Consider the following 27141-nt stretch of genomic DNA (forward strand, 5'->3'; position numbering starts at 1 on the left):
GACGTGCGCGCCGTGTGGGGCGCGCACGCAGGGCGGGGCGTGCGGGGGCGCGCGCGTGCGCAGGCGACGCGCAGAGGGACGAGGCAGACCCGAGGAACCGCGACTAGGTCCCTGTCGGTCCACGCTGCCAGTCGCGTCGCCTGCTCAGCGTCAGCTGCCGCCATGGGAGTGCAGGTGGAGACCATCTCCCCTGGAGACGGTGAGTAACGGCGCGGGGCGGTCCGGAGTGTTGCCGCCGCCGCGCGCATCCGCTCACTGTGCCCGTCTGTCTCCGCAGGGCGCACCTTCCCGAAGCGCGGCCAGACCTGCGTGGTACACTACACCGGTGAGTCGCGCGGGCCTGCCGGGTGGGGGGCCGGGCCGCGCTGCTCAGCCCGCGTGCGGCTGCCTCCGCGGCCTGGGAGCCCCGGGCCGGGGCGTGGCGGCGGCGAGGCCCGCGTGGCCCGAGGCTGAGGCCTGGGCGGTGGCTGCGACCCAAAGGGAGCAGCCTCGGGCCTGCCGAACCTGGGGAAGTTTGAGCCAGCAGTTGTAAGAGGGCTGAGCATTATCTAGCACATCAAAAGCAATTCCGTGCCTTAGATGCTGCCATTGTACCCACTGCACAGATGAGGAAACTGAGACTTGGCTAGTGAGGTGAAGTCATTTGCCCAAGGTCACAAGCTCAGGAATGGGCACACCGCTGGCCAGGGACCATTAGGAAGGATTTGTAGGTTTCCGTGCACAAGATGATATCCTATCCTGTCTTCCGGCCCTCCCTTCAATGAAGATAAGGGCGAGGTAATTACAATCTGCAAAGCTGCGGCTTCTTCCAGGGAAAGTCTTAATTCGTCCCTCAACCATAAATGTGGAAGCCTCACTTCCTAAGTCCTTGCGTTCACCCTGCCTGGCCTTCGGAGAAGTAGATCTGCATGATCTTTTTTCCTCTTTTTATTTTTGAGGTCCTTACAAATCATTGGCAGGGATGATGGCCCAGACTGAAAGCTGCACTTGTAATTTAGTCCCCCATCCCTGGTGGGAGTAGAGATATTTCTCATCCCCTTTTGAAGATAAGGAAAGTGGAGATTCAGTGAGGGGAATACACAGTAATAATGTAAGCCAAAGGAAATTTTAGACCTCCTTTCTCCCAGCCAGAATTTAAACATCAAAGTCTGGTGCCTTCTGACTGTCTTTTTATTCTGTGCCCTTACAAGGTCCTCTTGGGTTGTATGGTGGGATGGGGGGGTACTGAGCAGGTAGAGTCTCCATGACTGTGGGCTTTTGGCTCCAGGAGGAGGAGAGTGATTTGTGTAGCCACATCATGATATGAATAACTTTCCCTCCCCCTATTCCTTCCCCTTTCTCTCCTCTCACCACACCCTTTCCTCTGGTCCTCCTTCCTCTGTTTCCTCTCCTTCCTCCTCCTCCCCCTATTCTCCCTCCCCCTCCTTCTCATCTCCTCCCCCCTTTCCCCTCTCTCTCCTCCCCTCCCTTCTCCTTCCCCCTCCTTTCTCATCCCTCCTTCTCCTCTCTCCTTCTTCCCCCTCCCCTCCCGCCTCTTCTCCCTCCTCCCTCCTCCTCTTCCTGGGTAGTAGGCTGTGGCCAAGCTACTCAGGGATAAGCTCTACCTTTCTCTTCTAAGTCATGGGGGAGCCCACTATAGAGAGAAATGATTTTCAGTGAGGAGGAGAAAAGGCAACTAACATCTTCCCTCCCATGCTCTTTGATTTCTCTGGCCTTTCTTCAAGGGTAGAAATGGGGGCAGGAGGTGGAAGAAGTTAAAGACCAGGACTTTATGAAGGCTGCCATTTGGGTCGGAGTACTGAAGCCCATCTCTGCAGGGAATAGTCTCATGTCTGAAAGAAACTGGAAAGTGCTTCTGATGTTTTAAATAGCTGTCCTTGTAGGCCACAGTCAACACCTGAGCCTGGGAGATGGATGAAAGCTCATCAGTTTGGTCACTTTGATCAGTGGGATGAGAAGAGTAACCATTGTCTTTTTTTTTTTTTTCTTTGCAGTTTCTGGCTGGGGCTGGGTTTGAACCCGCCACCTCCGGCATATGGGGCCGGCAGGCGCCGCCCGAGTAACCATGGTCTTTTATGTATAGTGCTGGAGTGAGTGGGCAGTTTATTCACTTCCTACAGCCAACAGAGACAGAGATTGGGACTTGAGAAGTGAGGCGGTGCCTTCTATTGCACCCTCTTCCCACCCTAGTTGTAAGTAGCCACATTAGGACATCAGGTTGCTTGGTTATAGGTGTCTCACTCCCAAGTCTGCCCCTTGTCCTTGGCTTTCCCATGTTCTGGTGCTGCTGACAGGACTGGACACCGGCATGCAGGCAAAGCCACACTGCACCAGACCTCTTGGCGAAATGTCTGGAGCCTTTTCTTAAGTGAGCAGATGGCTGTGGGACCCAGAACACCATCAGGGTTCCCAGTGCCTCTTCAAGCTCTTCGAGTCTGTGTTTTCCCTGCGGGTGGCACCCACCCACACGTTCCCAGAACAGCAGCAGGACCCTGGTGTGCAATAGGACAAAAGCTTTCTTTTTTATTTCATTTTGATAAGCCCTACAAAGACGCCTTAGTGAGAAGCTAGCTCTGCCTCCTGCTCACAGAATAGACTGTTCTCTGGCAGGCTATCGGCTTTTATTCTCGTGGGTCTTCGCCACCAGCCTCCAGGAAGAACCTGTTTGAGACCTGTGGGGGCGTGAGAGGAGAGGGTGGGTCCTGTGCGATCTCATCATAGCAGTTAAGGCTTTTAAGTCACTGGGAACAGAATCTGTCTTAAGAGAACACAATCAGAAGGCAGGGTTATAAAGATTTGGGGGTTTTCAAAGGCAGAAGCAACCTCAGACTCTTGGGCTTGAGCAATTCTTTTGCCTGAGCCTCCCAAGTAGCTGGGACTACAGGCGCCCACCACAACACCGGCTGTTTTTTTTGTTGCGGTTGTCATTGTTGTTTAGCAGGCCTGGGCCTGGTTTGAACCCAGCAGCTTTGGTTTATGTGGCCAGCACCCTAATCACTGAGCTACGGGGCGCCCAGCCAAGCCCCTTGCTTTTCCTTCGCCCCTGCTGCCCTTCTCTCTGCTTTAGTCCATATGCTCCCCTGCTGGATGTTTCTTGCTCGATGATCTGCTGTCTGGAGGAAGGCTCACCCTCACTACAGATGTCTGAGATGGCTTCCCCTGATGTGTACTGTCTAAGAGCAGATAGGCTGGAACTCTTTGGGCAGGGCTGCGACAGGACCCTTTGCCTTCCTATAGCAGGTAGGTGTTTATGGAGCAACAGCAGCAAGCGAGGTACTGCGGTCATGCCAGTGAATTAAACAAAGATCTAATCCTCATGGTGAGGAGACTAATAGCATGACCATGTGGCAGGCCAGTCAGGAAGAGGCACTGTGGAGAGATTACAGCAGAGTGAGGGGTGGGAGGGAGTTTGCTCTTCTCAGTGAGGGGGATTGAGAAGGCCTCTGAGGGAATGATGTTTAGCATTCATTCAGAGGAAGTTGGCTCTGTAGGGGAAGAGTATTCCAGGCACAGGGAAGAGCTAGTGCAGGGCCCCAGCCTGTAATGTGCTGTGTGTTAGAGGAAGGAGACTGAGGTGGGTGGAGTGGATTATGTGAGGCGCTTCAAATGGGTAGATAGCCGTGTATGTTGGTATAAGAACATTGGCTTCTTCTCTTGAGTCAGGTGGGACATTAGCTGACTTGGGGTTTTAACTGAACCCCCTTCCTTATGTATATTGTGTGGACAGTGGGCTGCTGGGGGCAACAGGATCCTGGTTGCATGTGGGTATGTAGTGTGCCAGCCCAGACAGTGGGTAAAAGTGGTGCCAGGCAGACGGTAATCCTGAAGAAGGGTGTGGGTCCCTTGCCGAGTTCAGACCTTGCCTCTGCTGTGAGAGCTTGAGCAGACTGCTCCAAGTTTCTCGGAGGCACGTGCATAATGAAAGTACCAGTTGTCTCCACAGTTTTATATTGCTTTTTTATAAACCACAATTCCATTGAGCTTCACTCATTATAGTTACATGTTAATGTCTTTGATCTGAAAGTCTTCATACTTTTTTCCTTCAATAGCTCTGATATTTCAAAGAGCAGGCACATTATCTTATAAATAAATACTCCACATCTGTCTCATTTTTTCCTTATGGTGTTGTTTAGCTTGATCCCCTGCCTTGATTTCCTGTAAACCGGATGTTCAATTTTAAATGTCTAAATAGGTCTGGTAAACATTTTCACGTGAATACTTCATCATGGGGAACATCACTCTTTGGGGTGCCAAATTTGATCATCTTTGTAAAGGTATATTTTCCCCCTTTCCAATTAGCAGTGGTCTGTGGAGTGCTTAGGCTTCTTGTAGGTGATCTGTTCCTCATAGCCTTTTACCTGGTGGTTTTTGCACCAATTGATAATTCTCACTTGAAGGCATTTTCTTTCTTTCTTTCTTTCTTTCTTTTTTTTTTTTTTTTTTTTTGCAGTTTTTGGCTGGGGCTGGGTTTGAACCTGCCACCTCTGGCATATGGGGCCAGCGCCCTACCCCTTTGAGCCATAGGTGCCACCCACCTGAAGTAATTTTCATTGGCATTGACATCTATTAGCCACTGTTCTTCTGTAAGATAGGGTAAAGCCAATTTTTAAAATGAGGAATCACTATTAGCAGTGTTGTCATCCTCAGTGGTGGCAAGTGACTTTTTTTTTTTGAGATAGAGTCTCACTGTTGACCCAGGCTGGAGTACTGTGGCGTCAGCCTAGCTCACAGCAACCTCAAACTTCTGGGTTCAAGCCTCAGACTCCTGTGTAGCTGGGACTACAGGCACCCACCACAGTGCCCTGTCGATTTTTCTATTTTTAGTAGGGGCAAGGTCTTGCTGTTGCTCAGGCTGGTCTCTGAACTCCTAAGCTCAAGTGGTCTCTTTCTCTGGCCTCCCACAGTGCCAGGATTACAGGCGTGAGCCTCCGTACCCATTTGGCAAGTGACTTTGCCCCCCTCTTTGTTTTTAGTTTACTGTGGGCTTATATGTTAGGGCCTTAAAATCACTGATACTCATTATTCTTTTATTGCTGGTATTATCCTAAATTTGGCCAGTAGGAGCCCCTTTAAGCTCCAGTACTTTTTGACATGCTCCTAATGTTCCTTTATAGGAATAGTTGCTTAGTTTCACTGCTCTGGTCTTGATACCAGCTGTCTCTCCCAAGAGCTCTGGTTCCTTTCAGTGGGTCTCTTAGACATTTTTTAATCAGCTTTATTGAATATAATTTACATACTGTAAAATTTACCCCTCGACCCATAGACTTTTATACTTGGTGTTAGCCAAAAGGTGATACCCATAGACTTTTAACTTGAACATTTTTATTTGTTAAAGCTTATTTTTTATTAAGTACTAATGGTAACCAATTGTCTGCTTTGGAATTTTTTCTAAAAATATTATTGTCACCTACTGTTTCCCATGGAGAAGACCAGGATTATTCTGAGTTACTTGGACTTCCCAATTCTCCCTTTGGTGTTCATGGTGATGTTGGTTTGTTTTTATTTCTGTTTTCTCCTTTGTATGTGTGTGTGTGTAAGGGTTGTTTGTTTTGGGCTTATTTTGTTTTTGTTTTTGTTTTTGTTTTTTTTAACCTGCTAAAGAGCTTAACCAACTCCCTGTGCTCCTTTCCCTGGCTCCCTTAAATTTTGACTAAGGAAAATTCTAGTTGTACGAAAAGTGAGGAGGGGACCGTGGCCAAACCAGTTCTGGGGTCCTGCTGTCTGTCCTCTCACTTCATTTATTCTTCTCCCACCTGGCCTGTCGGCCTGCACACACCCAGCCTTTTCCTCATGTGAGGGTCTGGCCCTCTGCCTAAGTGCTACCATATATGCCCCCACTCCTACCACGTGGCAGGCTCTTTCTTAGTCTTACAGCACCACCTCAGTGGATTGCCCCTGACCCTGGTGATTCTTCGCACATGTACACGGACACATGCCTCTGATTCTGCAGTGAGGTGCACATCCTTCTTCTTAGCCCTCATCACAGTCAGACCACATATGGTTACATGTGCACTTACTTCCGCAGACTGTAGGTTGGCTCTGGGAGGCCAGAACTGTACTTGTGTTGTCCTCCACACTATCCCCGTCAGTGCTTGGCATAGAATAGGCATTCAGTGACTGCTTGAAGGAGTGGCATTAGACTCTAGCTGGGACAGACAAAGCCCATGTTCCTGTTATGACTGGTATAATATTTCTACTTCCTTTGGGTTGGGATGAGAAAATAACATTTTGGACTTTGCTCATTCCCTGCAGATTAATTTAATTGCAACCACACCTTCCTTTTGTACCCATTGCACACAGGTCAGCACACCAAAGCCTTCCCTCAGTTCAGTGAATGTGTTTGGAGCTGGAGAAATCCTCACTGTTGCCCTGATGGTGCTTACCCTGTATGGGGTGGTCAGTTACAGTGTCAGGCAGGCAGGAGGAAAGGGTTTTCCAAGTATTTATGTGCAAGGCAGAATTTAGGAGTGAAGAAGACACAGTCTCTGCCCTCAGATCTTACACTGTACTGGAAAGGCTCAGTGTGATTAATAAGCAAAAAACGTATCATGCATTAACCCGTAAGTGGGAAAAGGTTGGAATTTTTGATAGACTGGCAGAAGGCTCAATGAAAGTTACATTTGAGCAAAGACCTGAGGGACATAAGGAGTAATCCACGTGACTATTTGAGCAGGATCATTTTATAGAGGGAACAGAAAGTGCAAAGGCCTAGGAGTGAGAATATCCCTGGTGTATATGTGGAACATAAGAACCAATGTACTTGGAGTGGGAAAGTGTGAGAGTAATCAGAGGTGAGGTCAGAGGGATGGGGTGATGGTGGCAGCTCTTACAGGGTCTTATAGGCCATTTTAAGGACTTCAGCTTTTTGTGACAGGAAACCACTGGTGAGGAGCAGTTAACAAAGGAGCGATAGGGTCTGACTTATATCATATTTTAAAGGAATGTCCATCTGGTGGCTGAGTTTAGACTGTAGGGGAACAAGGGCAGGAGCAGGGAGACCAAGGAGAGAGTAACAGTGGCAGTCTGGATCAGAGGTCTAGAACTCATGCTTTTAACCATTGCACCATACCGAAGGTACGGATTTCTACCATTGCTGGCTAACTACTTACTATTAAACAGTATTTCCTTCTCCCCCTCCTCATGTGACATAACATGGTAGTCCTCTTCCTTAGGCTGCAGTTAAAATGGGAAATGGATATCCAGGCATTGTGGCAGGCGCCTGTAGTCCTGGCTACTTGGGAGGCAGAGGCAAGAGAACTGCATGAACCCAAGAGTTTGAGGTTGCTGTGAGCTGTGCTGCTATGGCACTCAACCGAGGGCGACAGAGTAAGACTCTTGACTCAAAAAAAATGGGAAATGGAAAGACATGGACACAAGGGCATGCATTCTGATCTGTGTTCTTTTCATTGTTGCTTGGATCCTGTGTGTTCTTCCTATTGTGGGCCTTGCCTTTGAAAACAAAAACTTACGGTCATAGAATGTAAAGGGATTTAGCCAAGGTTAGAAGCATTTCCATACTACATGCAGGAAATGTGCTTGCCCTCAACTCTGATCTTAAGAAAATGATGAGGGGCGGGCTAGTTCCCTCTTTGGGTAGGCCCTTGACCTCCGATCACACCACTTTTAAGGTGTTCTCTGAACTCCAATTCAGGAAGACTGCACTGGGAGTACAGCCACAGTGGCCCAGAAATGGAACAAATATGAACTTTTCGTTTGTTTGTTTTTTTTTAAGACAGTCTCACTTTATTACCCCCAGTGGAGTACCGTGGCATTATAGCTCACAGCAACTTCAAACTCTTGGGCTCTAGTGATTCTCTTGCCTCAGCCTCCCAAGTAGCTGAGACTATAGGCTCTAGCCACAACACCTGGCTAAACCATGTGAACTTTTAATTAATTTCTTGACTTACCTAAGTATAGAATCTCTTTTTTACCTGTCATGACTGTGACAATCGTAAAAGTGACATGGCATCTTCAAACATTTTATTTCAAACTCAGACATAAATGATTTGCTAAAGGGCTGTGTCTTTCATTGAGTACAGCTCTGGTAGTGGAGCTTCCCATCATAGTTTTTTATTTTTATGTTTTTTTTTCCTTGAAATGTTATAATTTTAATGTCATCCCCTCTCCAAACACACAGGCACGTTGAAATGCTAACTTGCTAACTTTTAGGAAAAGCATTCCAAGCAGATCCCTAATGTTTTCTCATGGTTTGAAACTAGGTGGTCTCCTATGTGCAAGCTCTAATGCAAAAAAGGACTTGCGGGACATGTCAGCAATATCATGCCACCTAAATATCACAGCCATCGTTTTTACGTTTCACAAAGATACCTTCAAGGCATGCTGCAGTGGGTATGTCACCTTTTTGGCTGTCCTTAGCAGGGTAGCGCTTCTGGCCATAGCCACCCTTTCTCTCCACCTCCTGCACACAGCATTTCAGCATCAGGAGCTGAGTCCTCTGTATTTCTGATGAAGTAAGGCCACTTTGGGGTTGCTTCTTCCTGTACTTTTTCATCTTGTAACCATCACGCAGGAAACAAGGCAGATTTCTGAAGAAAGTCCTGGGGTCCTGGGATTCATACTGATCGAGGTCAGAAAATCAGCTTGAACAACTAAGGCTGCTAGCTCATTTGCTTGTTCTAATGTTCAAGGAATGCTTCCTTCCAAGGTGTCTTTTTTCAGCTACAGATAATAGTGATACCTCATAATCGCCTGCTGCCTGCCGCAGCTGTGAAACTGAAGGCACCTAAAATCCCACTCCAGAACACATGGTAGATTACAACGCATATTTGTCTAGCTGCTGCTTCAGAGGTTTTTCCAAGTCTACCCACCACCCCTGATTTTGCTTATTGTAGTACCAGAAGCTGAAGTAAGTGACCTCCCACAGTTCCAGTCCTTGGGCCGCGGCCTCTAAGCTCTCCAGGCCAGTGCACTCCACAGACAGTGTGAACTCCACGAACTCCTTATTGAGCAGCTGAACCCCAGCTCTTGTTGGACACGGTGTAGTACCGGGTGTGTTTCAGTTTCAACCCAAATAGCATTGGAATCTTTTCCCCTCCAGAGTGGAGGGTTAGAGAGGGGAAGGCACCCGCGGTAATCCAGTGGTGGTGACACTGGGAGAAATTGATCCTCCCCCATCCTCTCCCACCCTCTCCCATAAAGTGAACACTGTCCTGATCCCAGTTGCTCACCCAGCAGCTGTTGTGGCCCTTGAAAAGCAACTGAAGCTGGGCACTGTGGCAGGTGCCTGTACTCAACAGCTACTCTGGAGGCAAGAGAATCACTTAAGCCCAAGAGTTGGAGGCTGCTGTGACACCATGGCACTCTACTGAGGGCGACATAACAAAACTGTCTCAGAAAAAGGCAACTGAGTCTCCAAAGGCTGGGAAGAAAAGAGAAACGCTGATTACGTGAACAATGGTTAGCTTGGGTTTTATTGTTAAAAATCCCCCATCATAGGGACGGGTGTGGTGGCTCACACCTGTAATCCCAGCACTGTGGGAGGCCGAGGTGGGTGGATTGCCTGAGCTCACAGGTTTGAGATCAGCCTGAGCAAGAATAAGACCACGCCTCTAAAAATAGCCAGGCATTGTGGCTGGCACCTGTAGTCCCAGCTACTTGGGAGGCTGGCACTGTACCAAGGGCAACAAAGTGAGACTGTCTCAATAAATAAATAAATAAAATCTCCCATCATGGTTCTTACAGAAACCAATTCTGACTTTTTTTAATGTACGGCCAAGCCTGTTGTGAGACCATCTAACATTAAACCTTGATTTTTAAGCTTGCTTTCTCCAAACACAGTGTTCTCACTCTCACACAGGTAATCACTGGCAATGTTTAGTGCCTTTATTGCATCTTTCCAAGCAGTCAGCTAAGCCCATTCTTTCAATTCACACTCACTCTTACTGATTTAGACATTATACACAATAGGGATAGCTGCCATAAATGGGTTTGGGGACACAGTTGACTGTCCCCCTTTGGTAAGCATAAAATTCATATAGGAATGAAGGTGTGAGGTTGAGCTAGAGACTAGGCATGGAAGGAGCTTTCTTCACCATGCTGGTCTGGCTGTGCTGGCTGTGGGTTTTATGAGTCTCTGATAAGGCATTTAAGCAAAAGGTGGTTAAGAGAGCCTGTGTATCTAATGAGAATAGGGAAAGGAAACAGCCAAGCCAGACCTGGGGCCCTAAGCCCACCTGAGAATTTTCTAAGTGCCTTCAAATGCAAATCTGCAGGAAAATACAGGCTCTCCCCACCTTCATTCTTTGAACTGTTTTATTGTTTGTACTTACCTATGTCTTAGAAAGTAGAAATCTGTTCTCCCTCTCTCAACTATAAAATGGCAAGAACTTCATTTTCTTTTGAAGGCTTGGGATGTTCTCTTTGTTATTGTTTGATTTTGTTCAGGTTTGGGTTTTTTTTTTTTAATCTTAAACCGTTTCATATTTTAGTCCCTATAAAATGCTGCCTAAGAAAACCTCCTGTAAAAATTCATAGACAACTGTAAACTACATTTGAGTCACCAGCTTTCGCTCCTGAGTGCTCAAGCCGTAAGTCGTCTTCCTCAGTCCTCTTTCCTTGCCCAGTGGAAGGTATATGGGGACTCTGCCTTCTCCAGAGCAGGGCACTGGAAGGGACTCCATTTCTCTTTGATTATTAGTGAAATAATAATGCAGTGGTCCCTGTGACTCTCCAAGTCCTGGTCTTAGGTCTTAACCATGGCTTGGGCTTAGTAGGCTGGGCACTAGGAACACAGTCTGAAGACAATGTCTGGCCAGCTCTCCCTCTACTGAATCCTTCTGAACAAGAACACTCTCAGATAAGCAGCAGGAAAGAGGAGGCTGCAGTGGGGGAGCCAAACTTGAGACTTTCTCACACCCCTCTTGTTTATTAGATCTTCCTTTTTCTCCTCCAAGGATTTCAGTGTGGGAGGTAACCCAGGCAGAAATCAATAGCCTCTGCATGCAGTTTCACTCTGAGGTCTGGTGCTTCTAACTGCAGACCTTCACATTTCACCTTTTTCTCATTGATGAGTAACTTAAAAGTAAGGACTACCATTCTGAGATTACCCATCAGATTATTGTTTCCATATAGGGAAGGTCTAAATGTGGGTGTCTCATGTTTGTCCTATTGGTTGTTAGAAATCACACAAGTAAAGCAAAGCCAAGAGTGCTCGTGAGTGCCAAGGGTTGAGCTGAATGCTGCCGGGACGCAGAATTCAGGCCAGATCTGTGAGCTTAGCTATATTCAGTCAGGAACACCAAAACTTACTACTTGAAATCAAGACTATCGAGTTATATAGGTTTGTGTATAGTCAGAAATGAAATCGGTCAATTCTGCAAGGAGGCCTTGTCTTATGTGAAGTGGCCTTCAGAACTTAAAGACTGTCAGAACTATAACCTCAGTTGCCTTCTCTTAGCAGGGCCTGCTTTCTCTAGAAAATCATGGTAATAACTTGGCAAGTAGTTTCACTGTTGAAGGGCTCCAGCTCTTGGCACCATCACCAGAGTTGAAATTGGAGCAACTGCTGAGGCTTGACTTGCTGCCTGTTTTACCTGCTCCTGCTGCTCCAAACAGGAAGCACCTTCCATTCATTGCCAGGGTGAGTGTAGGACCGAAACATATGCAGGATTTTAGTAAGGGCCACTGCCTATTTTTTTTTTTTAATAGATTTAGAAAGTTCAAGTGCGATTTTGTTAGGTGGATATATTGGGTAGTGAGGGTCTAGGCAGAGGTCCTCAAACTTTTTAAACAGGGAGCCAGTTCACTGTCCCTCAGACCGTTGGAGGGCCAGACTATAGTTTAAAAAAAAAAAAACAAAAAACTATGAACAAATTCCTATGCACACTGCACACATCTTATTTTAAAGTAAAAAAACAAAACGGGAACAAATACAATCACAACGCCTCATGTGGTCCACGGGCCGCAGTTTGAGGACCCCTGGGAGAGAATCTTAATGTACTGTTGTTCCAATACTGCACATTGTATCCAGTCGGTAATGTCTCATCTCTCCCACCTTTTGGAATCTCCAGTGTCTATTATTCCATGCTGTGTGTTTGAGGTTGTGTACCCATTGTTAAGCTCCCACTCATAAGTGAGAAAATGCAGTGTTTTTCCATTCCTGAAATATATCACTTAGGATTCTGGCTCACTGCTGCCTTGGACTCCTGGGTGCAAGCAGTCTGCTCATCTCAGCCTCTGGAGTGGCTGGGACTACTTGCTCATGCTCAGGTAGTGGTGAGGGTCTTACTATGTTGCCCAGACTGGGGTCGAACTCTTGACCTCAAGCAGCCCTCTCACCTCAGCTCCCCAAAATGCTGGGATTACAGGTATGAGCAACTACATCCAACCTCAGTAAACTTACTTATCCACTTACCAGTTGATGGATGTTTGGGCTGGTTTCTACTTTGAGGCTATTACAGGTCTGCTTTGAAAATCAAGTTTGAAAAGTAAGTATGGACATATCCTATTTTTTCTCTTGGACAGATACAGGAGTAAAACAGCTGGGTCATATGAGAAGTGCATGTTTAGCTTAAAACTACCAGGCAATTTTCCAATTGCTCCATCAATGTATGAAAATTTCAGTTTCTTAACATCCTTACTAATACTTGAAGGAGTCGGTCTTTTTTAGTTTTGCTCATTATAATTAGAAGTAGTGGACATTTCTCCTAGTGGTCTTAATTTGTATTGTTACAATGACTAGAACACCTTTTCGTGTGCTTATTTGCCATCCATTTGTCTTTTTCAGTGAAGTGTCTGTTCAGATTTTTTGCCCTTTTTTGGATGGGTTGTTTTCTTATTCAGTTTGATAGTTTATAATATATTCTTGATATAAGTCCTTCATCAAATACATGCATTTTTTTTTTTTTTCTTTTTGAGACAGAGTATCAGGCTGTTGCACAGTGCCATGGTGTCACAGCTCACAGCAACCTCAAACTCTTGGTCTCAAGCTATTCTCTTGCCTCGGCCTCCCAAGTAGCTGGGACCACAGGCATCTGCCACAATATCCAGCTATCTTTGTTGTTGTTGTTGTTGTTGTTGCTGCAGTTGTCACTGTTTTAGCTGGCCTGGGCCAGGTATGTGGCCGGTGCCCTGCCCACTGAGCTATGGTGCCGCCAGGATAATTCTTTATAGGTATACTGTGTATTTAAAAAAAAAAAAAGGGCGGCGCCTGTGGCTCAGTCGGTAAGGCGCCGGCCCCATATACCGAGGGTTGCGGGTTCAAACCCAGCCCCGGCCAAACTGCAACCAAAAAATAGCCGGGCGTTGTGGTGGGCGTCTGTAGTCCCAGCTACTCGGGAGGCTGAGGCAGGAGAATTGCTTAAGCCCAGGAGTTGGAGGTTGCTGTGAGCTGTGTGAGGCCAGGGCACTCTACCGAGGGCCATAAAGTGAGACTCTGTCTCTACAAAAAAAAAAAAAAAACTATGAGTAACAGCCCATTAGTGTATCATGAAATAAATCGAGTAGGCCCCAATCAGCAATTGTTTTGTTTTGTTTGTTTTTTTGTGGAGACAGAGTCTCACTTTATCACCCTTGGTAGAGTGCTGTGGTGTCACAGCTCACAGCAACCTCCAGCTCTTGGGCTTAGGTGAGTCTCTTATCTCAGCCTCCCAAGTAGCTGGGACTACAGGCGCCCACCACAACGCCCAGCTATTTTTTTTTGTTGTTGTTGTTGCAGTTTGGCTGGGGCTGGGTTTGAACCCGCCACCCTCGGTATATGGGGCCGGTGCCCTACTCACTGAGCCACAGGCGTCACCTGGCAATTGTTTTTTTTAAGAGACAGGTGTTGCTCTTTTGCACAGGCTGGAGTGCAGTGGCCCGATCCTAACTCACTGTAAACTCGAACCCCTGAGCTCAAGTGATCCTCCCACCTCAGCCTTCAAGGTAGTTAGGACAAAGGCATGTGCCACTGTGCTCAGATAATTTAAAAAAAAATTTTTTTTTGTAGAGATGCGATATTACTACATTGCCCAGGCTGGTCTAGAACTCCTTGGCCTCCAGTGATCCTTCCAAAGGCATGAGCCACTGCACCCAGCCAGCATCCTTTTTAAGAGTGAGAATTGTATTCCATATAGTAACTTTTACACGGATATTTTGTTTCATTTATACACAAACTGTAGATGTGTATGCTGGGTCCTGACATAAAAATATTGATCTGGTTGTTACAGATTAGTAATAGCTCTTTGTGGTCTTGGCTGTTGAGTTTCATTTTAGTGTTATTCCTTCCATGGCAGCACTACCTTTGGGCGTGCTAACTAAATGTCATGCCAATTAGGTTATATTTAATTGCAAGTAACTGGAACCCAACTTAACACAAAGTAAACTTTTTTAAAAAAATAAGACCTTATAATTTTTACAACAGTTTTAGATTCTCAGCAAAATTGAGAGGAAAGTACTGAGATTTCCCATAATATCCCTCATCCCCACACGTGTCGTCTTCCCCATTACCAGCATCCTCTACTGGAATGGTTTGTTAGGATTGATGAACTGTGCTGATGCGTCCTAGTCACCCCATGTCCATAGGTTACCTGGGTGTTCACTCTGGGTGGTGTATTGTGTGTTTGGACAGATGTATAATGGCATATATCCAGTGCTATACTATCATAAAGAGTATTTTCACTGCCCTAAGAATCTTCTGTGCTCCATCTGTTCATCTCTCCCTCTGCACCCAGCTTTTGCCAACCACTGATCTGTTTATTGTCCCCATAGTTTTGTCTTCAAAGCACACTTTTAACCTCAGAATGGACGTCTTGAGGGAGGTAGTTTGAGGCTGGTTCAGAGCATTGGAATGACTGCCCTGTGGTGCTCCTGACTTTCTCATGGTGACAAGGTGACTGCCATGGCTCCAGACATTACATCTTCACAAGATAGCATTCAACAGGGAGGGTGGGCAGGCGCTCTCTTCCTGAGTGTCTCCTTCACAGAAGTTGCAGTAGTACCTAAACTGAGTAGGTCTTACTGCCCAAATCGGCCCATGTGCCCACTGTGCGCCAGTCCTGGCATAGGGGAATTAAAGGCTTCAGTTGATTCTAGTTCATCTGCTGGGCCAGCCTGTTGTTGCTTCTGTAAAGTTGATGTTTAATTAGAAAGGAGGGTAAGAGTGCTGGGTCTGGACTGAGCCTTAGTTTCAGGTGAACCTCTGGGCATGTTTTTCTCCGTAGGTTTTGTCCAATCACCCTTTGCAGACAGTCAGGGATCAGAGGCCAGGAACCACCCTCTCATCCTTGGCCTTTTCCTGGACTATTTCCTCACCTAGTGTCTCTTTTACAGGGGCTGCTCAGGAAGCCCTAGGCTCTCAACTTTAAGTCTGCTCAAAAGAGCGCAGACCAGGAAGAAGCTCTTTCTGGTTTTAGCCTCTAGCATGACGGAACAGTTCACATTGGTTTAAATAAAGTCTTGCTAGAGTCAGACCCTACTACTCACTGGCTCTGACCTTGAGTGGGTTACTGGGTCTTGGAGTTAGTTTCCTTGTTTTTGTTATAAGCATTCTTGTGAGGGTGGATGGAAAGACTCCCTACTTGGCCAGGGAAAGGATTCTGAGATCATAGCTTTTCGTTGCCTCTCCTCACTGTTAGCTCTGAGTTCATTCGGGTTGGGCTCAGCGTGTCCAGTGGGGTATTGTGGAGCCTGGAGACCTGTGTCCTCCTAGGTACTCATTTGTAGAGAACTGCCATTTGGCATTTCTTTTATCAGGTTCTGGGAAAGGAATGTTAAATGAACTAACTCAGCAGTTCTCGGGTGCCTGTTCCCACTTCTGGAGCAGGAGCAGGTCCCCACCCTCCTCTCCCTCTGGCTCCTTGGCTCCAGGCGGTGTTGGCACCCATTCTGCCCCCGACATCCATTTCCCCTCCTGTTTGGTTGGGACGGGACAGCAACCCTCCCCCACCCCCCTGCCGTTTTCTGTTTTGTTAAAAGTTCACATAGTCTGGGCTGTGATAACTCTCAATTCATCTCCTTCCTCTTTATAAGGGTTGACATTGTCTTTTAGGTGGGGTTTTTGTTGGGATTTCCCTTTATTCCTAAACACAGACACATGTACATTTACAACAGAATTAATGTGTTTTAATGGGTCTTCTGAGTGATACTTAGAACTATGGTGGGTGCCCAGCCTCAGGCTCCAGTAAAATTAGTTTTTTGTCAATTACACGTCAACAACTGGCATTCTCCTTCCGATCTAGGATCCTAGTTCAAGAACTCTAAGGAACTCGGTGTCAGCTATCACAGTTGCCTGGCACTGGCTTTCCAACAAACCAGTGTTGATGGTCTTTTTTGAAAAGGAAGTCACAGGTGTGTATCGCAGAGTCTTTTCTCTTTTCTCACGGCACTTACCCTCTGGGATCGCCATCTCTGGAGTTCCCCTTGTACTAGAGGGTGTCATTGTGGCTTGTCTGGCTTCTAGGAAACTGATACAGTAGAATGTATCATATTTGGATTTGTAGTCTAGCTTTACTTTTTTGGCAAGTTATTTCTCAGAGAGGATTGAATGAGTTCTTGTGCCGATCACTGGCTCAGTGGAAGGACTGCCAGCAGAGTCATTAGCAGTTGCTGGCTGCACTGAGTAAGTTCTCTGAGGGCAGCCATTGGTCACCTTCCCCCTCACTATTCGTAGCTATCTCTGTTAGAGTTAACTGTGGGCAGATGTGCCCTGCAGGGGTCTGGGGCGCCACTGGATTAATGTTGCAGAAGTTCTTTCTTTTGTTAGCCCAGATCAGGTTTTACTTTTCCCAGGAAGATTATGATATGACAATTGGAGAGCCAGTCTGCAGGGGCCCAAGTCTGTGCCCAAGATTCCGTTGGCACCAGAGTGCTGGTGAAAGCTCGCCTTACAGCGTCTTTTTATCATACACCCCATTGTGCTGAGGGGGTTCTCCAGTCACCTGGAGCAGCTCATTTTCAGTGAACCACAGAGGAGAGCATGGGGTGGCAGATAGAGGGGAATTTCCTCCACTGAGCAGTGGAGAGGGAAGTTATGTCAACACATTTTATGTAGAAGGTGATGAGGGAGTTGGAATGAATTGCTTTTTGCCCTGGGTTTGACTTTCATCAGTTCTGTGAGCCTCAAGAGACCACGTTACTTAGTGGAGGAGGCTCTAGAGGCACAGGGTGCTGGGACAGGCAGGGCAGTAGGGAGTTCAGGCTTCCACCTCCAAACAAGGTAGACTGCTGCCCACCTCTAGGCGAGGTCTTTTTGTGGTCAGCTGCTTGGAGTGCTCAAAGAATGTTCACCAGTCTGGGCTGGAGGGGCTACCCCAACTCTTTAGATGCCCCATGAGGTTACAGGAAACCTTCCAGACACCCCACTTCTTCCAGGCCGTGAACACCCTGCCAGTCCCATGAACACTGGTATCTGTAATGTGTGCTTCGCCACTAGTTTCTGACTTGCCTTATGTCATTGCTCCTTGTTGCTCATGTTACAACTGCCCTTTTTTACAGGGATGCTTGAAGATGGAAAGAAATTTGATTCCTCCCGTGACAGAAACAAGCCCTTTAAGTTTATGCTAGGCAAGCAGGAGGTGATCCGAGGCTGGGAAGAAGGGGTTGCCCAGGTATGCGCTCATGTGTTTTGTTTTGTTTCCTAGTATCCACCTTTTAAATTATTTTTATAGGTAGCCTATTCATATGGCTCAAAAATCAAAAAAGGTGTAAGTGAAAAGTCTCAGTCTCATTCCACCCCCATTGCCCAGGGCCCCAAAAGTAATTCCTGTTATTAGTGATTATTAATGTAGAGTTTAAGCAAATACAAAAACATATTTCTAATTTTTTTGCCTTTACACACATTGTTGTGCATTTTACTTAATCTACTTGACAATTTCCATATGAGTACATAAAAGAGAAGAAAGCTTTCTTGCAGCTTAGTGCTCCCTTGGGGGAGTATGCTGTAACTTACTTGACCATTGTGATGGTCACTTGGGTCACTGACAGTATTTTGCTGTTGTAAATAATGCTGCAGTCAGTGACTCATTTTCTATGGACTTTATTTTTATTCTCCAAAGTAGGGTGAGTGGCTCAAAGGCTGCATGTCCTGTATTGTGACAGATCCTGCCAAGTTGCCATCTGTAGGGATTGTACTTTTTGAACTGCCACCAGTAGGCAATGAAGGAGCTGCCTCCTTCCAGCCTCAGCAACACAGTGTGTTGGTAAACTTTTGGCTTCAGGACAATATGAGTGCAAGTCAGTGTAGTTTTAACTTGTGCTTGTTTTATTATTGACCACATTGTGTCAGACCACTTCTGAGAAGTCCTACTGATGGAGAAAGTAATTTTGTTTGTCTTGAGTCTGTTTCCTCACCTTTTTCCTCCCCAATTGAGGAAACAGCTTTTATTCTGCTAACATTACAGAATTTCCAGGAGACAATAGGGAACCCAGGGTTGCCAAATTTCAGTTGGATTCTGTCCTTCCTTCAGCCCAGGAATTTTTTCTTGGCTCTAACTGGGTAATGGGATGTTTACAGTGGCCAGCAACCCAGTGGGGCTTTATAATTAGGCTTGCCTGATAGGTAATTAGTCTGTTTCCCTCTCACCAAGGAGAATTGGAAATTTAACCAAGAAGAGAAGACTGATCTCTGTCTCTCTCGTTTCTAGAATACACATTGCTATACTTCTAAGATAGATTTATTTCCAGATAAATGGCTTTACTTCTAAGATTAATTTCCAAATAAATGGCTTAACTTTCAAACTTTAAAAGCCTTCCCACTGCCAGGTGTCTGGGTTTCTGTTCCTGTAGGGCAGAGGGTTGGCAGTGTGAGGGAGAGGATCATTGTGGTTTACTTCCCTTGGGAAACCTTGCCAACTGTACCTTTTTGCCTCTGTCTCCCCAGTCTGGCTGACTCTTGGTCTATAGCCCATCCCCCATCTCCTGGGCCAGCCATTGTCTACACCACAACCAAACTTACGTGAGTGTTCCAACCTTGGAACAATAGCTGTATTGTATGGCCTGAGTGCTATAGCTGCCATGAAGATAGTGTTATCCTGCTTCAGGTCCCAGGCTTGGGAAGGTATAATGGAATATTGGGAGATGCCCACCTCCCCCTTGAACCAGTGCTTTGGGGTCAGTGATAGTCCTGTCACTTGTAAGAAGTCTGGGTAGTTTGAGACCTATGTAGAACATCTTTTAAACTCTCCACAGAATATTTTTTTAGCAAGTAAGTTAAAAACACAGGAGGCGGGGGACTGTCTTGTGCCCCTTCTCCTTTCATTTCGATGTTGTTTGGGTTTTACATGTTTGTAGGTCTGGAATCCTACCACAAGCACTATTTTGGCAGCTTTTTTTTTTTCATCTAACAGTATAGCTTGGAATCTTTTCATTCGAGTACATTTAAAGCCACTGTATTCTTTCTAATGAGTAATCTGTGTTGTGATTATGCCTGTGAAACCACTCTCCTTGTGATCTTGTGATGGACATTTGGGTTGTTAGCAAAATATTCTGAAAGTGGAATTGCTGACCCAAAAGTATTTCCCTTAGATCAGCAGTTCTCAACCTGTGGGTCGCGACCTGTATTAAAGGGTTGCAGCATTAGGAAGGTTGAGAACCACTGCCTTAGATAAAGCCTATGCTTTTAACTGCCCTTAACTAGTTTGGTCCAGCATGTCCCAGATGCTGTGGAAAGCAACGATTCTGAGCTGCATTAGACTCTTTGTTGTTTTGTCGTTGTTGTTGTTCTTGCAGTTTTTGGCCAGGGCTGTGTTTGAACCCATGTGCCGGCACCCTACTCGTTGAGCCACAGGCGCCGCCCCGTACATTAGACTCTTGGTCACACACAGCCTGCACCTTGCCCTTTAGTCATCCTGTCTCTGACTGGAACAGAGAACCAGGAATGCACACAGGCAGATTAGAAATAGAAACGGTGAAAGGACGGAAACGTATCAGCGAACCTGCTCACTGTTCAGAAAATAGACATTATATTTATTTGTGTATTTGATTAGAAATGGAAAAATTCACAAGGGTGTGTGTGTGTATATATATATAATTTTTTTTTTTAAAGACAGAGTCTCACTTTGTAACACTTGATAGAGTGCTGTAGCATCATAGCCCACAGTAACCTCCAACTCTTGGGCTGATTCACTTGACTCAGCCTCCTGAGTAGCCTGGACTACAGATACCCGCAAGAATACCCAGCTATTTTTTGTTGCAATTTGGCCAGGGCCACATTCGAACCCACCACCCACTGAGCCACTGGCGCCGCCGCCCCACAAGTATATTTTTTAAAGTGAAAATTTCCTAGCAAAACACTGGTATTGTGTCCTTCCAAAGATGTCTTCTATTTATACAGTAGATACAAATATATAAATATTTTCCCAAATGGTAGCATATTACACATGCTGTTGTACCTCAGAAAATCATACTTTCTTGAAATTTTCCTATATAAGAGCATAAAAATAGAAAGTACAGAAAAATAACTCCTCAAATGCTACTTTTTTTGTATATTTTCTATTATAGCTAAGTTTCAAAGTATTCCTTTTTCCAGAAGAGCATAGATGTCATTTAACTTATCCTTTGAGTGACAGACCACGGAAGGACTAATTGGTGACACTTCTGGAGTCTCACCTGTCTAGTGTCAGTCACTAATACCTGGGTAGAAAGGTTGAGGGCCTGATCTTTCTGGGACTCTAGGGGTTTAACCACCGTGGAGCCCATGGAGTGAGATGCAGGGATCTTGGAGTCTTGAACTCCCACCCTCTTTAAGTCCTGCACAGAGAGGTGCCAGATGCCTGGGCAGCTGCAAAGTCACTGGGGTGTCTTAGCGTCATCACAGCCAAGGAACACCCAGGTACATAGCTCTGCTTCTTTTTTTTTTTTTTTTTTTGCAGTTTTTGGCCAGGGCTGGTCTTGAACCCACCACCTCCGGCATATGGAGCCAGCTCCGTACTCCTTTGAGCCATAGGCGCCGCCCATAGCTCTGCTTCTTAAAAAGACAGTTGGGGACTGTGTTCAGCTAAGTGGGTCTTATTTGTTCTTCAAACAGATGAGTGTGGGTCAGAGAGCCAAACTGACTATATCTCCAGACTACGCATATGGTGCCACCGGGCACCCAGGCATCATCCCACCACACGCCACTCTCGTCTTTGACGTGGAGCTTCTGAAGCTGGAATGACAGGAATGACTGCCTCCCTTAGCTCCCTGTTCTTGGGTAAGGAAACTTCATGCTGAAGAACCAGAACTACTTTCGTTCCTCCCGTGTCGTGCCCAGCATTTGATGGGTTGCGTAGAGAAGAAAGATGCTGTGGGGCGATTATTCCCACTACATTCTTTCTCCGTTGGATATTCTTACGGTGTTACATATATATATATATATATATATATATATATATATATATATATATATATATATATATATATATATATATATATATATATCTTAAATGTAAAAGTTGGTCACCCGAAGGAGAGGGATGGCATATATATGTTCTTGAGTGAACTCATGGGGATGGTAGTTGTTTAAATGAACTGTTTGTATGTAGCTTACAACAAAACTGAGTTGGAGAAGCACAGGTCACATATTTTGTTCTTTTGAAGTAAGACTGTTACTGACTTTCCTCTACCCCATGTTCATAGAAGCTAGTAAGAAAAACCCCTCGGAACGTGAGTGTCACGTTCTAGCACGTGCAGCTCTCTCATCCACGCAGTTTGTGACTACTGCCTGTTAGGTGACACAAGGGCAGCATTACTACCCTGGTCTACCTGCCTCAGAGAGTAAGCCCAGAATGCTCAAGTGGAGTGGAGTGATGAAGCCGAGTGTGCTTGTGGGGTGTAACAGAGGCCATTAGATCCTAGGAAGGGAGCTGAGGGGCCTGAGTCAGCTTAACTATGCAACCGGTGAGGAACTGAGGGCCAGTGAGAAAGACCTTACTCAGGGTCACGTCTAGGCAGTGGAAGACTAGGACCACAGCCCATTTCCTGATTTCCTCTCTTCTGCCCTCATTTCTTAGGAAACCAAACTTAGTATCCTCATGGCACATGGCTTTTCATGTGGGTGTTAGAACTAGTAAACACATGAATGCTATTGTCTTTCCATCTGGCCCAGACCTTTACATTCACTCCCTTCCTGCCCCAGGATCCAGACGCTGGGTGAGAACACTATTTGAAGGCTGCAGCAAATGGCTGCTAGCCCATGTGCCATGGCAGTCAGAGCTACTTGTAACTTTGTCCTGCCATGGACTTCTTTAAGCAGAGGGCTTTGTTATTTTTAGCTATCTTCTCCCTCAGTGGCTTGAGCCATACACTTAGATATTACTGGCCTGGTCAGGTTTGATAACTCCAGCTTCTTCACTTGTCATTCCTACTGGGAAGGAATCACTGACACTTTACAGAGCCTCTTTCTGCCCAAAGGTCTACATGTTGTCTAGACTCCTTTCCTGTCCTTTGAGAGCAGAGTCATTTAAACATAAATGTACTTGAGGAGCCTTGAAATTGTCGTGGCTTGGGAACAAGCTTTCTTTAAACCTAGTGGGGGAGAGGGATGGTAACAGGCTACAGGTCAGATCACCCTAACTAACCCTCTCCACCCACTGCCAAAGAATATCTCAGAGCTGCTTGCAAGGGTCTTGAGGAAAAAGCCCAAGGCAAACCCAGAAAGTTGTAAGTTGAATGAATGAATACTGGAGACATTTTCCAAGTCTACTCAACATGACAGATGCCAATTTAGACCTGTAGTTCTCTGTCTGGACTACACTTTAGAGTCACTGGGGAAGTTTAAGAATCTGCTGATGCCTAGGGACCCAGGCATTAGGATTTTATTAAAGCTCCCTGGTATTCCTCTATGTAGCCAACTCGGAGACCCAGTGATAATGGGAGTATGGGTGGACAGCCCTTCTAACCTAATGTAACTCTAGGTTAAAAAGAAAAAACACAGATCAATTTAAGTAGGAGGAAGCTTGCTTACCTGGGCACCCAGCCCATGCCCATCTGGCTCTCTCCAACTGGAACTGGCTTGGTCTCAGTAAGACCTCTCAGCTGTTGGGAAGGGACTTGGCATGGCAGATGGGATTGTGGCTGTCCCTCATTGCACACAAAGAACACTGAGTTGCTGGCACTTACAGATTTTCTGTCCTCAATAGATCTGCCGTGGAAGGATCTGGTGCCTCCAGACGTGCGCACGTGAATCCACATGGAGCTTTCCTGGTGTCCCACTACACTCTGTATAAATGTCTGCCCGACCGGATGTGTTCTGGCACTCGGCTTTGCTTCCGACACCTCCATTTCCCCTTCCCCTTTCTCCTGTATGTGTGTTTACCTAAACTATATGCCATAAACCTCAAGTTACTCATTTTGTTTTCATTTTGGGGTGAAGATTTCAGTTTCGGTCTTTTGGACCTAGGTTTCCAATTAAGTATATGGTAAAGTATTAACAGCACAAGTGATGGGTTAACTTTAGAATAGGAATTGGTGTTTGGGTTGGGGGGGGGGGTTGCAAGAATCTTTATTTTATTTTATTTTTTTGGATGAAATTTTTATCTATTATATATTAAACATTCTTGCTGCTGCGCTGCAAAGCCATAGCAGATTTGAGGCGCTGTTGAGGGCTGAATTATTCTCCAAGTTGAAAGATGTCCTTAGGTTAAACTAAAAGTCCTACCCAAAACTGAAGTGGAGAGGAGAGCCTTTGCCTTCACCAGCCCGCCTCACGCTCCCCTTAAACCCTCTGCCTTTTGAAAGCAGATCATTTTCACTGCGATGTTGGACACTACAGGTATCTGTCCCTGGGCCAGCAGGGACCTCTGAAGCCTTCTCCGTGGCCTGGATTTATTTTTTTTCCATCCTGTCGTTTTTCTAACGGACTTTGAGGAATTTTGTAATCTCTTAACTTTCCAAGCTCCACCATTTCCTAAATTTGAAGAACTTTAATCGAAAGTTTAAATTGAAGGTGCTGTTTGTAGACTTAACACCCAATGAAAGCCCAGCCATTCTGACAAATCCTTGAATGTTCTCTTAAGAAAATGATGCTGGTCATCGCAGCTTCAGCATCTCCTGTTTTTTGATGCTTGGCTCCCTCTGCTGATCTCAGAGTTCCCTGACTTTTCTTCCCACAGCTCCTTTTGCTGTCCTGTGTAGTGATTTGGTGAGAAAAATTGTTGCTACCCCCTTCTTGCCCCTGGCACCACATATGAGTTTCAAGTTTTATTATTGCAATAAAAGTGTTTTATGCTGGCTTTTCTCAGCTCTGCGTCATGGTGGTTATTTCCAAGTATCTCCCCTGCTATTTGGTGCTGGGAGTTGGGTTGGGCAGAGGGGAAGGTAGCAGTGGGGATGTAGTGTGCGAGGTTGTGTCTTGGCAGAAGAACTGCAGCAGTGAGCATCCTTCCTCCCTGGCCACTCTGGGATGGTGGGGGGCGGGGAGGAGAAAAGGGGGAGCATGAGAGGCAGTAGGTTTGCATCAAAGGGACTGCCTGACTTTAATCTGGGTGAGCACTGTGCTGGTTCTGGGTCATAAAGAAGTGGGAGACACAACCCACTCTCAAGACTGAGTCATAGTCCACTCAAAGATGTACCACAAGCAAATGATAAAGAGCTACAAAGGGAAGATTCTGGTTTTAAATTGGGTTCTTCAATGATATTAATGTACAAAGTCTTAGTCCTGTGGACAGACTGGGTGGTTACATCAACTTCCCTGGCCCTGCCCTTATACACCTTCCAAAATTACCCTGGTTGAGAGCCATTGATTTTAAATAGGTTATTCAAGGATTGACTTAATGATTTTTTAAAATAAATCCTTTTGGTTAATTTATACCACCGGAGTAATAGTCTAGGGTCATATCTTATTTCCCCCAAAATTCTTTCATACATATTATCATACAATAAAGTGAAACTTCGGTTGTTTTTTTTTTTGCAGATTTTGGCAGGGGCTGGGTTTGAACCCGCCACCTCCAGCATATGGGGCTGGCACTCTACTCCTTTGAGCCACAGGCGCCGCCCATAAAGTGAAAAATTGTTACATGGGGCAGCGCCTGTGGCTCAGTGAGTGTGGCACCGGCCCCATATGCCGAGGGTGGCGGGTTCAAACGCAGCCCCAGCCAAACTGCAACAAAAAAAATAGCCGGGTGTTGTGGCGGGCACCTGTAGTCCCAGCTGCTGGGGAGGCTGAGGCAAGAGAATCACGTAAGCCCAAGAGTTAGAGGTTGCTGTGAGCCGTGTGACGCCATGGCACTCCACCCCAGGGCGGTACAGTGAGACTGTCTCTACAAAAAAAAAAAATTGTTACATGAACACCTATATACTCACCACCTAGATTCTATCATAAACACGTCCATACAGGCAGTCCCAAGTTCCAAACATCCAACTTACAACTCGCACTTAAGAACAGAGGCTATTACAGGTAATAGCTAAATGTACCTCTTGCAACTTGCATTCAAATTCAACAAGAAAAAACCTAATAGACTGGGTGCAGTGACTTAACGCCTATAATCCTAGCACTCTGGGAGGCCAAAGTGGGAAGATCACCAGCTCATGAATTTGAGACCAGCCTGAGTAAGAGTGAGACCCTGTCTACTAAAAATAGAAAAATTAGCCAGGCATTGTGTTGGGCATCTGTAGTCCCAGCTACTTGGCAAGCTGAGGCAGGAGGATCACTTAAACACAGGAGTTTGAGGTTGCTGTGAGCGAGGCTAATGCCATGGCACTCCATGGAACAGAATGAGACTGTCTCAAAAAAAAAAAAAAAATCCATACAACCTATCATTCATAATCTGGGGACTTCTTGTGTACTTACTTGTCACATATGGATAAATGTGGTCCTCTATCACCTGTCACGTTCCAGAGTAAATGGCAGACACATCACTGTCTCCCCCAATACTTATCGTAGTAGCTAGAACTAGAGTGCAGTATTTGCACTTTTATTCCCCTATCAAGACAGAGAATCACTGTCATCCTAGAAAACTTGATTTTTTCCTTTCCCAGTACATCCATCCCACTTAGAATCAAAAGCTGCTTTGATTATTTTCCCCACCTGTGTTGTCTGTTTTAGAATTTAACTTAAAATGGAATCCTACATTATGTCCTTTTGCACTCAGTGGTCAGTGTTGTGCCTTCACTTAGGCACGTGGGGAAGCTGTTCTCAGTCTGAAGTTTAGAAGTCCTCTGGATTGGGAATGGGGGCAAAGTGGCCCCATTAGTGGCCCCTAATTCTCAGGACTTGCGAATACATCACTTTGTAGGGCAAAAGGGACTTTGCAGGTGTGATAAGGTTAAAGACACTGAGACTGGGAAATTATCTTTGTTTACCTAGGTGGATCCATGCAGGTGTCAGGAGATGTGAGGATGAAAAAACTTTTGAGGATGCGTTGAAAAGGAAGGAGCTACAAGCCAGGGAATGCTGGCCACCTCTTGAACCTGGAAAAGGCAAGAAAACAGTTCCACCCTTAAGACCTCTGAAAGAAACAGCCATGTCCATATCTTGATTGAGCCCCAAGAAGCCCATCACTTTTATTTTTAATTTTATCAAGAGAACAAATTCAGAATTAAAAAAAAAAATCTATCCAGCAGCCTACCACCCTAATAAATCTAACTTCAGTTTTTTCTGCTTCTCACCTAGTTCTTGCCCTAAGCATCATATTACTAGTTTTTAGCCTTAATTACAGCATAGTACATATTTTACCGTACTGAGGTTTTTCCCTAATGATTTGCCAAGAATATTTCTCCATGTTGCTATATGGTCTTTATAACTTTTTTTTTTTAATTAAATCACAGCTGTGTACTTTAATGCAGTCATGGGGTACAATGTGCTGGTTTTATATACAATTGAAATATTTTCATCAAACTGGTTAACATAGTCTTCATGGCATTTTCTTAGTTATTGTGTTAAGACATTTATATTCTACATTTAGTAAGTTTCATATGTACCCTTGTAAGATGTGCTCTAGGTGTGGTCCCACCAATTAACCTCCCTGCACCCATCCTCCCTCTCCCCCCTCACTTTCCCCTTTCCCCATATTCTTGGGCTATAATTGGATTACAAAGCTATAAATTGGTTTCATAGTAGGGCTGAGTACATTAGATACTTTTTCTTCCATTCTTGAGATACTTTGCTAAGAAGAATATGTTCCAGCTCCATCCATGTAAACATGAAAGAGGTAAAGTCTCCATCTTTCTTTAAGGCTGCATAATATTCCATGGTGTACATATACCAAAATTTATTAATCCATTCGTGGGTTG

General features: G+C 45.6%; 1 protein-coding gene and 1 long non-coding RNA gene across 5 annotated transcripts in view; one reads left to right on the forward strand and one right to left on the reverse strand.

The window, feature by feature from the left end:
- The first annotated feature begins 7 nt into the window (after positions 1–7).
- FKBP1A (FKBP prolyl isomerase 1A) lies at positions 8–24151 on the forward strand. The gene is made up of 5 exons (XM_053574464.1): positions 8–199; positions 278–325; positions 17431–17543; positions 20960–21124; positions 23052–24151. The coding sequence occupies exons 1-4, from the start codon at positions 163–165 to the stop codon at positions 21086–21088; spliced, it is 327 nt and encodes a 108-aa protein (XP_053430439.1). The 5' UTR covers positions 8–162; the 3' UTR covers positions 21089–21124; positions 23052–24151.
- Positions 2191–27141, reverse strand: part of LOC128573922 (uncharacterized) — a 57946-nt gene continuing 32995 nt past the window's right edge. Inside the window, exons 4-5 of one of the 4 annotated variants that reach the window (XR_008376573.1) lie at positions 26212–26319; positions 2191–2672 (exon numbers count right to left, since the gene is read on the reverse strand). This is a non-coding gene — a long non-coding RNA (uncharacterized LOC128573922). Of the gene's footprint in view, positions 2759–23931; positions 24309–24969; positions 25170–26211; positions 26320–27141 lie in introns of those variants that run through there. The other 3 variants (XR_008376572.1, XR_008376571.1, XR_008376574.1) reach the window with 3 other exon arrangements.

The sequence above is a fragment of the Nycticebus coucang genome, chromosome 21 (assembly GCF_027406575.1).
Source record: "Nycticebus coucang isolate mNycCou1 chromosome 21, mNycCou1.pri, whole genome shotgun sequence".
Classification (NCBI taxonomy): Eukaryota; Metazoa; Chordata; class Mammalia; order Primates; family Lorisidae; genus Nycticebus; species Nycticebus coucang.

What these genes read in the sequence shown, in the direction of transcription:
- FKBP1A (XM_053574464.1), top strand. Translation starts at nt 163, where the DNA reads ATGGGAGTGCAGGTGGAGACCATCTCCCCTGGAGACG. An exon ending in CTGCGTGGTACACTACACCG is followed by an intron (nt 326 to 17,430) that starts GTGAGTCGCGCG and finishes CCTTTTTTACAG; the next exon opens with GGATGCTTGAAGATGGAAAG. An exon ending in GGGAAGAAGGGGTTGCCCAG is followed by an intron (nt 17,544 to 20,959) that starts GTATGCGCTCAT and finishes TTCTTCAAACAG; the next exon opens with ATGAGTGTGGGTCAGAGAGC.